The sequence below is a fragment of the Entelurus aequoreus genome, linkage group LG06, assembly GCF_033978785.1.
Source record: "Entelurus aequoreus isolate RoL-2023_Sb linkage group LG06, RoL_Eaeq_v1.1, whole genome shotgun sequence".
NCBI lineage: Eukaryota > Metazoa > Chordata > Actinopteri > Syngnathiformes > Syngnathidae > Entelurus > Entelurus aequoreus.
Window position 1 is genome coordinate 67,679,277 of NC_084736.1, and position 15,689 is coordinate 67,694,965.

General features: G+C 39.1%; 2 protein-coding genes across 4 annotated transcripts in view; both read left to right on the forward strand.

The window, feature by feature from the left end:
* The window catches only part of LOC133652489 (coronin-1C-A-like), an 81,528-nt gene that overhangs the window by 43,202 nt on the left and 22,637 nt on the right, over window positions 1–15,689 (forward strand). The gene's annotated exons all lie outside the window — the stretch shown is intronic.
* LOC133652490 (uncharacterized) lies at window positions 3,416–5,832 on the forward strand. Its single transcript, XM_062051294.1, has one exon. It carries the CDS (start codon window positions 4,732–4,734, stop codon window positions 5,830–5,832), a length of 1,101 nt encoding a protein of 366 aa, XP_061907278.1. The 5' UTR covers window positions 3,416–4,731.

The window sequence follows — 15,689 nt, forward strand, 5'->3', positions numbered from 1 at the left end:
AAGTATTACTAGAGGTGGGAATATTTGGGTACCTAACCATTTGTTTACGATTCAGGAGCTATGATTCGATTAAAAATTGATTATTGATGCATCTTTAATTTATGTATATTGATTAGGGCTGCAACAACTAATCGATTAAAATCGATTATTAAAATAGTTGCCGATTAATTTAGTCATCGATTCGTTGGATCTATGCTATGCGCATGCGCAGAGTTTTTATTTTATTTTATTTTTTTAATTATTATTATTTTTTTATTTTTTTAAATAAACCTTTATTCATAAACTGCAACATTTACAAACGGCTGAGAAACAATAATCAAAATAAGTATGGTGCCAGTATGCTGTTTTTTTTCAATAAAATACTGGATAGGATAGAAATGTAGTTTGTCTCTTTTATCCAATTATTAATCGGAGTAATAATCGACAGATTAATCGATTATCAAATTAATCGTTAGTTGCAGCCCTAATATTGATGCAGTTTTACATTTGTATTCGTTTCACTAAATAAGCGTTTTTCACTTGCAACTAAAAAAAAACAATTCATTTGGAATAAGAAACAGTTAAATTAATTCCCACATTTATCCTAGTGGTTAGAGTGTCCGCCCTGAGATCGGTAGGTTGTGAGTTCAAACCCCGGCCGAGTCATACCGAAGACTATAAAAATGGGACCCATTACCTCCCTGCTTGACACTCAGCATCAAGAGTAGGAATTGGGGGTTAAATCACCAAAAATGATTCCTGGGCCGGCCACCGCTGCTGCTCACTGCTCCCCTCACTTCCCAGGGGGTGATCAAGGGTGATGGGTCAAATGCAGAGAATAATTTCGCCACACCTCGTGTGTGTGTGTGACAATCATTGGTAATTTAACTTTAACTTTATTAAATAAATGAAAATGTGTGCAAAACTGGACCACAAGTGCCCTATAATAAGGAACTGGTCAGATCTCTCGATGAGGTGGCTCGCTGCAGTCAGCCAAATTTTAGAACTGTCTGCATTACTTTGTTTACAATATATGAATTGATTATTGACGTTTACTAATCGATTCTGTAATCGTCCATGTCCGAATTGTGATGCATCTAAAAATCGATTTCCCCCACCTCTAATTATTACTGTATTATTGATTATTTTCTTTTAAAGTTTTTGAAAAAGAAAAGGTTTGTGTTCAGAGAGCGTTCTTAGTTTTAGCGCCACTAGGAAAACAAATCCAAAATGAAAAGGTATAACCTACCATAAATTTCGGACTATAAGCCGCTACGTTTTTCCTAGATTTTGAACCCTGCAGTTTATAGGACGCAACAGCTAATTTATGGATTTGTATTCGCTAGCTGCTGCCCACTGCTCCCCAAGGGGATGGGTCAAATGCAGAGGACAAATTTCACCACATCTAGTGTGTGTGTGACAATCATTGCTACTTTAATCTTTAATTAATGGCCATAATGTTTCGTGTTCAATAGTTTGCATTAAACCCAAGCAAAGTACTGAAATGGTGTTATTGTTTGTGCTATGGCCCCATCATTTCTACGAGTTTGCTCACTGCCGGTATTAGGGGGTTGAAAATGTACTTCCTGTTTTAATGCCGTAAACCGGAATTAAGCGTCCATAGCGTTTTTGCTCAAAAAGGATTCTTCATTTATCACTCCAAGCAACATTTGTAATTTTCACTGTATAAATAATACAATTCTAACTTATTAAACTGTCCCATGTGTGATGTCTGTAGTAGTGTTTTCATGCATATTTGTTTGTGCTTTACTAATGTAATGATTAAGGCTGCAGCTAACGATTATTTTTCTATCGATTAATCTATAGATTATTTTTTCGATTAATCGGTTAATCTATAGATTATGTTTTTCGATTAATCTATAGATTATTTTTCCTTTTACCGATTATTTTTTTATTCAAAATGAAGATGAAAAAATAAATGTAGGCCCGTTTTTTCAAAAGGCATGGCTTTTATTTACAAAAAAAAAGAAGTATGGCCACTCAGTCAACATTGACAACAACATGACTAAATATTCTGTAACAATGTAAACATTTAAAACTTTTAACATTTAACAAAATTAAAAGTAGCTTATTTGCTTTTTAATGTGCAAATATAAAAGTCAACATCCAGTGCAAATCTTAATATTCTGCAATAGTATACGCATTTCAAAATTAAAAGTATTGCTTATTTTGCTTTAAAATGTGCAAAAATAAAGATAAACATCCAATACAAAAAAGTGCAAAACGAAATATTCTGTAACAACAGTGTAAACATTTCAACAAAAGTGAAAGTATTGCTTATTTGCTAAAATGTGCAAAAATAAAGATAAACATCCAATACAAAAAAGTGCCAATCTAAATATTCTGGAGCACTGTAAACATTAAGTATTGCTTTTAAAATGTGCAAAATAAACATCCAGTCCAACACAGTATACAATAACCAATTCTACTCATTCCAGTGAGTGTCTAACAGTTGTAATGAAGAAAGGTTAGCATGTCTACATGCTTTGGTTCTTTTCTTGTTTACAATATTCCCAGCAGCTGAAAATAGGCGCTCAGAAGGGGTCGATGTGGCTGGAACTGAGAGCTAATTAGCCTTCACCTCAAGCCAGGATTGCGAGTGAGCTGAGCTGCAGTTTAAGTTTCTAGAAGGTCAACGGGCTCATAGTGATGTTACTAGTAGTTGACTGGGTGGTGTTTATTATCATTTGGGGAGAGTCTGCTGCCTGATGCTCACCTGCTAAACACCTATCTGCTCCACGCTGAAGCGCTGACTACATGCGCTCTGAATACGCACTGCTGATTGGCTGATAATGCTTCGTGTGTACCAATCAGATGGTTGTGTGGGTGGGACAATGCTGCGTGTGTACCAATCAGATGGTTGTGTGGGTGGGACAATGCTGCGTGCTGAGACAGAGGCAGACGGAGCAAAGCAGCTTGTTAAGACTTTAGTTTTAGCTTAGAAACTCGTTCGGTACACCCCCGTACCGAACCGAAAGCCCCGTACCGAAACGGTTCAATACAAAACACGTACCGTTACACCCCTAGCAGATACAAATGACACATTCATGTTTTTGTGTAATGATGACAACGTATGCTCGCACGGACGATTGACTAGTTGATGGTTTTCTTTTCAAATGTTCGTTCATAGCCGTTGTGCTGCTATGATAGGCCATTTCCGCTCGACACAGTGTGCATACAACAACATTATTAGGCCGTTTATTGAAATACTCCCACACTTTTGACCACTTTTGGCATGCTTTCCCCCCCTCGCTCGCACCGCTCGCATCGTCTTCTTTGATCGTCTGCTTTGCGCTTCGCCATGACGGTAGTGTGACGTCATTATGCGACGCGTCGACGCACAAAAACGGCGTCGACGTATTTACGTAACCGATGACGTCGACTACGTCGACGCGTCGTTTCAGCCTTAGTAATGATGCTAGCGCCGTTAGCATTAGCTAACAGGCTAACCTGTTTGTGAGTGTTAACTTACGACATACTTTTTGTATTATTTCATTTTCACAAATTCCTCAGTATACTCATGAAGACGTCAGTGGAGAGTTATTGAGTCTGTTTATATGATTGGAGGGCGAGCTTTCGCAGTTAGTGGGTCCATAACGATGACTTCTGTTTTGTTTGATCAGCTGTTTTACTGCCGCGTTACAGGCAGCGTTCGGAAACAATTAAGGTACAGAATCTTACTGTGTAAATAACTATTTCACTACGTATATATCTGCGGCTTATCATCCGGTGTGGCTAATATATGAAAAAAAAAATTCTACAATTTAGTGGATGTGTTCTATAGTCCGGAAAATACAGTAACTAATACTGGCCAGGAAACATGCATCCTTTAATGCACAAAGGAAGTAAGACCTCATTCAAATTAAATGACTCAGATGAGTCTCAAGGGGAACTGCATTTTTTTGGAATTGTACCTATTGTTCACAATCATGACAAGAAGACCAAAAAGGTTGTTTTTCTTTGCTTTTTTAACGTACAAAAATCGGCTTTTTCTAACGTACAAAAATCGGCTTGTTCTAAGTGGCTAGAAATGCAGCTAATGGGAGCAATCAATTCCAACTCTAAATCACTTTAAAAATGCAATTCAAAAAAAGTCAACAATACTTCATTTACGTTCCATAACCTGTATGACAAACAAGTGTAGCGACATTGTTATTGTAAAATCGAACATTGAAGAGCTCTTTTTCTATCGTAACACATCGGCGTGCTAGGGTATTAACCGTAAAAGCTAGCTAAGATAGGCTAGCTTCTACAACAACATGAAACGCGTTTGAGTTTGTAATGCACAACACTGCGATACAACACCAATCTGTACCGACTGAAAAAATAATCATATTACCTAGGGTTCGGTACGGGGGTGTACCGAACGAGTTTCTAAGCTAAAGTCTTAACAAGCTGCTTTGCTTCTTCTGCCTCTGTCTCAACACCCAGCATTGTCCCACCCACACAACCATCTGATTGGTTTACACAAAGCGGTAACAGCCAATCAGCAGTGCGTATTCAGAGCGGTAACAGCCAATCAGCAGTGTGTATTCAGAGCGCATGTAGTCAGCGCTTCAGCGTCGAGCAGATAGGTGTTTAGCAGGTGAGCATAAGGCAGCTAGGTGTTTAGCAGGTGAGCATAAGGCAGCTAACTCAAGATGGCGGCGCATGGGAATGCTGCGGCTATGCTAATGCTCTTGGGAGTGTCGAGCGATTTGGCAAAAAACACCCGTCATTTCTGTCAATTTCATGGCTGGCTCAAAGCGTGAACACTCTGTGATCACATACGACCGACAGACAATTCTGGATGTGGATGGATCGGGTCGTTATAGACTGAAAGATGCATGTACGGTGGACCTCCTCGCTAGCATGGGAATACTTCGTGGGCTACATCGAGCGGCCTTTGTAGCAGCGGAGTCAAGTGCTAGCGGTGACCGCCAATGGAGACGACATAAGCGGTGCGAGCGGAAGCAGAAGCGGGGATGCCGAGCTGGGCTAACAACAAAGAGAAAAGCTAACCAAAGAAGCGTGGAGTCTCCGGGTAAGAAGCCATTTAAACTAGAACTAGCCGGCGTCAGGCTGGATAATCCCTGCACACATAGCAATTCTCTTAGAATAAAACACAACTCACATAATGTTTTTTCTTTTGTGACCGTGTCGGAGGCAGACATACATTGTACTGAGGTAGCTAACTATGATGCGTTCAGTTTATCGCAACATCAAGCAAACAATCTGAATATCCCCGTCGTATCAATTCCTAGATATGGTCAAAACTATTTAAAGTGCAATACGCATAATAAACGCAACATTATTAATATTGCTACTTCGGATAATTTCAACAAACAATCCTCAAAACAGCCCACTACCTATAATATGGGCTTTTTAAACATAAGATCATTATCTTCCAAAACGTTATTAGTTAATGAAGTCATTAGAGACAACAAACTTGACGTCGTTGGTCTCGCCGAGACCTGGCTCAAACCAGACGATTTTTTTGCGCTAAATGAGGCATCTCCTCCTAACTATACCAATACACATGTTGCCCGACCTCTTAAAAGGGGAGGAGGTGTCGCACTAATATACAATGAAAACTATAATCTTACACCTAACCTAAATAATAAATATAACTCGTTTGAGGTGCTCACTTTGAGGTTTGTCACACCGCTGCCTCTCCACCTGGCTGTTATCTACCGCCCCCCTGGGCCCTATTCGGACTTCATCAGTGAATTCTCAGAGTTTGTTGCTGATCTAGTTACGCACGCCGACAATATAATCATAATGGGGGACTTTAATATCCATATGAATACCCCATCGGACCCCCCCATGCGTGGCGCTCCAGACTATAATTGATAGCTGTGGTCTTACACAAATAATAAATGAACCCACGCATCGCAACAGTAATACGATAGATCTAGTGCTTGTCAGGGGTGTCACCACCTCTAAAGTTACGATACTCCCGTACACTAAAGTAATGTCCGATCATTACCTTATAAAATTCGAAGTTCTGACTCATTGTCAACAAACTAATAATAATAATAATAACTACTATAGCAGCCGCAACATTAATGCTGCCACAACGACGACTCTTACTGACCTACTGCCTTCGGTAATGGCACCATTCCCAAATTATGTGGGCTCTCTTGATAACCTCACTAACAACTTTAATGACGCCCTGCGCGACACCATTGATATTGTAGCACCGCTAAAGCTAAAAAGGGCCCCTAAAAGGCGTACCCCATGGTTTACAGAAGAAACTAAAGCCCAGAAATTATCATGTAGAAAGCTGGAACGCAAATGGCGTGCGACTAAACTTGAGGTTTTCCATCAAGCATGGTGTGATAGTTTAATAACTTATAAATGCATGCTTACCTCAGCTAAAGCTAAATATTACTCAAATCTCATCCACCTCAACAAAAATGATCCTAAATTTCTGTTTAGTACAGTAGCATCGCTAACCCAACAAGGGACTTCTCCCAGTAGCTCCACCCACTCAGCAGATGACTTTATGAATTTCTTTAATAAGAAAATTGAAGTCATTAGAAAAGAGATTAAAGACAATGCATCTCAGCTACAACTGGGTTCTATTAACACAGATACGACTGTATATACGACGGATACCGCCCTCCAAAATAGTTTCTCTCTCTTTGATGAAATAACATTGGAGGAATTGTCAAAATGTGTAAATGGGACAAAACAAACAACATGTTTACTTGACCCAATTCCTGGGAAACTTATCAAGGAGCTTTTTGTATTACTAGGTCCATCAGTGTTAAATATTATAAACTCATCACTTTCCTCTGGCACTGTTCCCCTAGCATTCAAAAAAGCGGTTATTCATCCTCTACTCAAAAGACCTAACCTCGATCCTGATCTCCTGGTAAACTACCGGCCGGTGTCCCACCTTCCGTTTATCTCGAAAATCCTCAAAAAAATTGTAGCACAGCAGCTAAATGAACACTTAGCGTCTAACAATCTCTGTGAACCTTTTCAGTCCGGTTTCAGGGCAAATCACTCTACGGAGACAGCCCTCGCAAAAATGACTAATGATCTATTGCTAACGATGGATTCTGATGCTTCATCTATGTTGCTGCTTCTTGATCTTAGCGCCGCTTTCGATACTGTTGATCATAATATTTTATTAGAGCGTATCAAAACGCGTATTGGGATGACACTTAGCCTTGTCTTGGTTTAACTCTTATCTTACTGACAGGATGCAGTGTGTCTCCCATAACAATGTGACCTCGGACTATGTTAAGGTAACGTGCGGAGTTCCCCAGGGTTCGGTTCTTGGCCCTGCACTCTTTAGTATTTACATGCTGCTGCTAGGTGACATCATACGCAAATACGGTGTTACCTTTCACTGTTATGCTGATGACACCCAACTCTACATGCCCCTAAAGCTGACCAACACGCCGGATTGTAGTCAGCTGGAGGCGTGTCTTAATGAAATTAAACAATGGATGTCCGCTAACTTTTTGCAACTCAACGCTAAGAAAACGGAAATGCTGATTATCGGTCCTGCTCAACACCGACATCTATTTAATAATACCACCTTAACATTTGACAACCAAACAATTAAACAAGGTGACTCTGTAAAGAATCTGGGTATTATCTTCGACCCAACTCTCTCGTTTGAGTCGCACATTAAGAGTGTTACTAAAACGGCCTTCTTTCATCTCCGTAATATCGCTAAAATTCGTCCCATTTTGTCCACAAGCGATGCTGAGATCATTATCCATGCGTTCGTTACATCTCGTCTCGATTACTGTAACGTTTTATTTTCGGGCCTCCCTATGTCTAGCATTAAAAGATTACAGATGGTACAAAATGCGGCTGCTAGACTTTTGACAAAAACAAGAAAGTTTGATCATATTACGCCTATACTGGCTCACTTGCACTGGCTTCCTGTGCACCTAAGATGCGACTTTAAGGTTTTACTACTTACGTATAAAATACTACACGGTCAAGCTCCTGCCTATCTTGACGATTGTATTGTACCATATGTCCTGGCAAGAAATCTGCGTTCAAAGAACTCCGGCTTATTAGTGATTCCCAGAGCCCAAAAAAAGTCTGCGGGCTATAGAGCGTTTTCTATTCGGGCTCCAATACTATGGAATGCCCTCCCGGTAAAAGTTAGAGATGCTACCATTTAAGTCTCATCTTAAAACTCATTTGTATACTCTAGCCTTTAAATAGACTCCCTTTTTAGACCAGTTGATCTGCCGTTTCTTTTCTTTTCTTTTCTACTCTGCTCCAAACCCGGGGTGGACCGCTAGCCTGTCCATCAGATGGGGACATCTCTACGCTGCTGACCCGTCTCCACTCGGGATGGTTCCTGCTGGCCCCACTATGGACTGGACTTTCGCTGATGTGTTGGACTTTCACAATATTATGTCAGACCCACTCGACATCCATTGCTTTCGGTCTCGCCTAGAGGGGGGTGGGGGGGGTTACCCACATATGCGGTCCTCTCCAAGGTTTCTCATAGTCATTCACATTGACGTCCCACTGGGGTGAGTTTTCCTTGCCCGTATGTGGGCTCTGTACCGAGGATGTGTTGTGGCTTGTACAGCCCTTTGAGACACTTGTGATTTAGGGCTATATAAATAAACATTGATTGATTGATTGATAACTCTCCCCAAATGATAAACACCTCCCAGTCAACTACTAGTAACATCACTATGAGCCCGTTGACCTTCTAGAAACTTAAACTGCAGCTCAGCTCGCTCGCAGTCTTGGCTTGAGGTGAAGGCTAATTAGCTTTTAGGGTAGCGTTAGCTCATTTTGCGGTGTGTGTGTGTGTGTGTGTGTGTGTGTGTGTGTGTGTAGTCTTTCCTATTGCACTATCTTTTCAGCTATAGTTACATTAATCATTAGTAATGAAGCAGCCTAGTTTTGAATGGCAGGGTCCCTGCTATCACATGTTGATAAAAATATAACATTTTCAAAATAAAAATCAACTACAAGCTTCCCAAATGCTGTAATAAATTAACCATGATGAGTTGACTTGAAACTGTTTAATGTTGCACTTTTTATATGTAGAAGAAAAGTTTTGTCATTCTATTTAATCTGAGCATCAACTTGAGGCAGTTTAATGTTGATTAACGTGGGCAGAATTATTATTGTGTTCCCAATGTTAAAAGGATAAAGCCATTGTTTACAAATTTGGTAAATAAATAACCAAAAATTGTATATTTTGTTGTTTTCTTACTGTACCGAAAATGAACCGAACCGTGACCTCTGAACCGAGGTACGTACCGAACCGAAATTTTTGTGTACCGTTACACCCCTAATATTACCGTATCTGTAAAGTATTAGCCCACATTTCATGTTTTGTTTGTACACAGCTGAGCTACCCAGACAGGCTATATGTACTGTAGTTGTACTAACACGCATGGCGTGCTGCGTGTATCATTATCGATCATAAAGTGACTCACTCGATGGACAGTCGTTCGTCTGTTCCAGCAGGACACTTCCTGTTGATTTTGGGTAAGCAATCCATTTATGTTGAAACATCTTGGCTCCAAGTTTCATATTTATAAGGTCAAAATTGCTTTCATCCCCCTCTCCCGGATTGCGTCTGTCTGCTCCAACATCTCTCTCTTCCTTCGTACTCGCTTCCCTAAGCAGCATTATATTTAGCATCAAAAGTATAAGGTTATAAATCCTCATTTGTCCAAAAATAGTAATTTTCCTTGTCTTTTACCATGTCTGCTTTGATATGAGTTAATATTATAAGGGTGTGCTGATTCAAATATGATTCAGGGTGCTACGATTATTAAACGTTTGTTACGATTGTAGACATTATCACAATTTTCGATACATCTTTTTCCCCTCATACAGAATTTCTTCTGAACACTGTATTTTTGTCAGGAAATATTAGAGAAACAAATAAGAGACAAACTGATCCAACATATTTAAAAATTGCTGCTCTTATTACTTCAAGTAGATTCGCCTAAACTATTTGTGTGGACCTGAGAGTGCTGTGGCATTGGAACGAGGCTCTTTAGTCCTGTCAACACAGAACTTACACCTTTCAGCGCCTCATACAATGTGGCAATGGTACTGAAGCTCTGCTCAACTGGTTTCACACTCTGGCCTCTGCATGCCTTGTTCCAGTAATACAGTAATGGTTTGTAAGTGGTTTGCAGTTTCCTCAAGATGATAAAAAGGTGGTAATGGTTTTTCTCCAACCAAACTCTTCTTACAAATAGTGGTACTTTGGCTTACGAGTGCCCCAGTTTATGGGCTATGAGCTGTCTTTTGGCCAATTGTTATTTTTTAGGTTGGGAGTAAAAATTCGGCTTCGAGCTTGTTCACCCCTAGTTGACGTAGTGAGTGTCAAGGACCCACAAAAACATTTTGTGTCTCACTTGATGGCTTGTTGGGTAATAGCGAGCAAAGACATTACGTTTTTCCGACCATGGAAACAAAGAAAATTAGTGTGAAGGACAGTGCTGAGAAGCAGACGATATTCACTGAATTAAAGAAATCATCGAAAAACATGACTGTAAGTGGCTTGGCTAACTAGTTTGAGCATTGCACCGCTAGTGCACCATATGGAAGAATGACATTAGCATGAATGACATTAAAAAATATTTCTGAACTGTGGACGTTTATCAATGAGAATATGGAAAAGCTGCTGATGGGGTGTTTAACTGAGTAGCAGCTGAGAGGTGGTAATATAGAAGTCTGCTGCACATTATAATGTTACATTATGCAACTACCGGTACTGTAGTTTGTTCTAGTACAATAATTGTATTGTTTTTGGTACATGTCTGTGTATGTTCTCATTCATCTAAGTCATTGTCATCTCAGGTCATTCAATCGATCGCAACTGGACTGTTTGGTTTGTCTTAGAAGACGTTTCGCCACTCATCCGAGTAGGCTTCATCAGTCCATGCTCATAGACTTAGATTGGTCAGCTCTAGTCCAGCGGCTGGTGCCAAAACCTTAAATATTTATACTCCAAAAACAAGGTGGGTGTGCCTGGGCAAGGATGGTTTCGCCCTGGCGTAGTGAGAAAAACAACTGTTTTAGTGCAAACCAGCAATCCTAACTGTCAAAGCCAACGACAGTCGTGTAATTTCCGCTCGTTAGTATTGAGGTATTGTGTGGCAGAACAATTGCTGTGGATCGACTGCTACCAGTCCAAAATAGTCGGAACCCCCCGCGTAAGGATTCCATTCAGTTGTAAACAAATGGCATTCTGGTCACCTTCTGTTACCAGAATACAGTTTTGTAAGCTGAGGTCCCACAGTACAAGCTGGCAGGCAGTGAAACGTGAGAAATATGTTTTATTTTTCAGTCTCTACATAGATGATTGTATCATTATGATGGGAGCACATATCTTTTTATTGGTTTATCTGCTTTTTTATCTGCTTTACTGGTTTGCACTGCACATTAGAGAGAGAAGCTGTTTAGTCACGATACCAGTTTGGAATGACTACACATTTCAAATGTATATTTTTAATTTCGATTTTTTTATTTTAGTCACCTTGGTATGCTCCTTGTTTATGTTTCCCACTCCACTGGGACATTTGAGTGTAGCCTCAGCTGGCAATTATGGTCTGAAAAGTGGGGCATGTCTGAAAGGGACTCGCTGCAATATTATGGCAATATTTCTTGTAGTAAATTAAATAAAAATAATGAGGGTATTTAGTACATAAAGTCTTCTGTTTTACTTTGTCCAGCTTAAGGATAACATCTGGTCAGTTGTAGTCTTATAATTATAATATGTATTTACATTTATTTTCAAGGATCCACATCCCAATCCTTAATGTCAGGGTGCATCTGTCTGGCTAACCCGATCTGCCCTGTTCTGTGTTGCCCTCTTGTCCCGTGTGAGGAACCAGCTGCTCAGGTCCTTTGTCTTCTGCTTTCTCAGAGCACGACCCTTTGTCATGACTGCAATTCAGCATTGGGGGAGGCAGAGGTGTGATGATGCGCCTTCCCCCTTCATAGTAAAACCACGTGTTACTGTGCACAGATTGTAATGGTGACATAAATGAGGGATAATGTTTATTGTGCTATGAAGTGTCAAAAAATGTGTTTGTTAATGGCACATCCTACAAATAGTCTGTGTTTTCGTTGCGTTTTTCCCTGGGAGCCTCTGTGACTCAGCATAGCCATGTCTATTGTTGTTTTCTCTTATCGGAACACAGGGGTTTATGCAGAGTACATCAGATGTCCAGCTGATCACATGTCATTCCCATCCCTCATGCCTTCAATCTCATCCTTTGTCTCACTTAGCAGGATGTCTACTAATTTATTCCCTGATTTCCATTTGAAGGAAGTTGGAGTGAATGCAGCTAAGCTAGTGAAACGTTTCTGATGATTCCACTCACATTCTGGCTCACTGTGAAGAGTGGAATGCCGATACTTATATTGTTGCAGTTCATTTGGATTTTGAACCTTAATCCTGGCAAGGCATGGTGGATTCCTGCCCTACCTGTTTTGTCTAAGCAATCTGCAGCTCCAGTTCCATGCAAGCATACTGCCAATCCCCCCTTTTTTTTTTTTTTTTTACATAAAATGAAGCCACATCACTACAGTATTCCACCCAATTCTACAATTAGGTTCCTTTTTAAATGCTGACTACAGAACAGATCAACAATCCTATTTGAATTGAGTCTTCAGTGTTTCCTCGAGTGCTCTTCCAATCCAGTCCTGCTGACTGCAGATTTTACCATATATGGTCAAATGTGCTCCCTGCCTGACAGCCTCCCAGGACCATTTCCTCTCTGCCTCCTATTGGCTGCTCTGTGCAGTGTCAGTCCATATGTGAATTGTGGGACAGGCCTCAATATGTAGAGTGGTTGACATGAGTACATTGGATTGAAATCATGTGCATTCTTATGTGTTTGACATCCCCATTAAAGATAAGTTATAGTTAAATTATTTTGTTAAAATCGGTGCCTGGTTAGTGAAAGCATATGTAAGAAGTGTAGTTCAAATTATGACAACAAGAGAGCTAGTCTCAAAATGTTTTCGTAGGACTAGTTTAGTCTCTCTTGTAATGCGAACGGTTCAATTCACTACTCCATTCGCTCTTAATTTTTGTCTCGTCAGTGGGCGGCGGGCTCCTGTTTGTCATATTAGACTTCACATCATTACTATATGCTTGTGTAGTTTGATGTGACTGTTGCTATAACCTCAGCTGTTTGTGTCCAATACACTGAGACTTTAAAAGTGGAATTTTCCGTTTCACCCAACTGGACAACATTCATTGAAGCACCATGTGTGAATCATACGTTGGACTAGGCAGGAAGTGTGTAGGCCTTTTGTGTCAATGAAAATAATGTCCTGTCCTGCCTGGAGGGACTGATGTTCCTTCATTTTTTATGCCAGTTGTGCGTGTGTTTGAATCACCTTTTCTTTCTGCAGTCTTAACTGGTTTGTCAGTGGTGTGTGTATGTATCATCTTTTTTCCATAGTCCAACTGGTTGCTGTGCAACTAGTTTTCTTAGTGATGGTCAGTCTTATAAAATATTAATTGCCTGTAGTATGGTTTTGGATGTATTATTTAGGGATGCACAATATTATCGGCTAGTCGGATAGTGGCAATTATGACATCACATTGATAATTCTGTTACCAAAAAATCAACCGATAAAATGAGCCGATTAATAATAAAAGCTTATCGTCGGTGTGGGATTTCTTTACCATGTCAGGAGAAACAGTTCATTCGTAGTTTGCAAAATGTGTTCTGCAGAAATGATCACAGGTAGGGTTAAAGACGAGCTTCAACACAATGAAATCTGATAAATCACCTTAAAATTCACTAATGTGTAGATTTATGGAAGCAATACAAAGCTGCCTATGCTGCTAAGCCAAGACCTTGTGTTGATAGCAGCAACCTCCGCAAATGTGAAGCCACAGTACTGATGTGAAAATGTTTAAGTGGCAACAATTTGAAAGAAAAGGCCAAAATAACTTAACAGCAAAATGAGTACCGGTAGTTGTTTCTGATTAACTTTGTGGTTAATTCAGAGGCACAGGTAACTCTTAACTTTTTTGATTTATTAGTTGAAAAACAGCACTTTATCATTTGAATCCTATATTTTTTATATTTTACAATTAAATGTTGCCTTTTCTTCTCAATCAACAAGATGTGACTTGTTCCGATGTTGTTGCTAAGGGCTATGCAGAATCTTATTGGCTTAGTTCTATTAGCCTATTTTATATTTGTTGTTGAATACATTTAGTAGTTTGCTTTTTGTCAATTAAATATTTGAAAAGTAAAAATCTCAAATTCCTTTTTTGCTCTACACAATGATTCTAATTTTTTGCATGGGTCAGAATTACAGGAAGTGTATTTGTACTCAAATTATTGTTAAGTTAGAAAATATATTGGTTGACACTATCCTTAAGCGTACAATAGATTTGTAGAATTTTTTGTTACTGTATACATCTTGGGCAAAAGTGTGAACTGTCAAATTATACTCACAAAATCTTGTGTAAATGTATAGACAAATATACATAAATATTGGTTATCGGTTGTAAAGGTCTGAAAGTTCTCGGTTATCAGCATTGATTCAAATCTCCATTATCATGCATCCCTAATTACATTTACAGCATTGGCACCTCTTTCTTTGATTTTTTTTTTATATCAGGATGTTAGATTTTTAAACTACTCAAAGACTTTTGCAAAATTAAACTGAACAACTGAACTTGTCGGGATTATCGGAATACATGTTGCCCAAGACTTCGTCCAAATTCTTTTTCTTTTGAAAGAGTTGTTCTTTTGGTGTTTTGGGAGGGATCGGTGTGCCTTTTGTTGAGTTTGTTTAAACAACAAAGTACCCATCAACCGAGAAACTGCTCCAACTATGTCTCAGCCAAAATAGTTTAATCACCTTGTGTTTTCAAATTTGATAAATATATATATATATATATGTATATATATATATATATATATATATATATATATATATATATATATATATATATATATATATATATATATATATATATATAAATAAATTTAAAAAAAGGCTAAACAGGTTATGTTTTCACAAGAGTCTGTTTTTGTGTTTGTTAGCAACATAACTCAGTTATAGATAGATGTCAATTACATTTTTCAGGAAATGTCCAAAAAATAATTCCTCTTATCAACTAGGAACACACTTCACTTCCTGCTTAAAGCGTTCCATGCCCTTGCCAGCATGCGCTGTGCGGAGGATTCTGGGAGAAAACTACACACTAAGTTTTTGTTTGATACCGTCACACGTTAAGGCATTATTGTGAAGACTTTGAAACCGCAATACCGCATTTTCTACAATACCCTTACAAGCCTACACCGTATTGAACATTTACTTTTATTTTATTAATTTACTTTCAAAATATTGACTTATTTCAACTGGCTTTGTCTTATGTCGTGAATTTTTTGTTGTTAAGGGCTGCACAAGAATCTGGTGCATGCGCAGAAAGGCTCCAATGATCAATCGAACAAGACAAAATTGTTAGATTGCTTTGTCTGACATTAACCTTGGATGATGTTCAAGGGTTGAAGCTAATGAAGAGTGTTGACCAATGCTTTTCGGAACTAAGACTGCATTGATTTTGATGTAAAAAAATAAAAAAATCTGGTCTTTTTTAAAATTATTATCTAGTTTTGCTGAAACATCTTTCTGCCTGTTGTTACAAGCTGGGAAATATATTGTACTAGGCTAGACTACACTTCCTCCCACAAAAATGTAAAAGTCTG

Bases quoted from the DNA above. Each gene is read 5' to 3' on its own strand.
- LOC133652490 (XM_062051294.1), top strand. From the start codon at position 4,732: ATGGCTGGCTCAAAGCGTGAACACTCTGTGATCACATACGACCGACAG.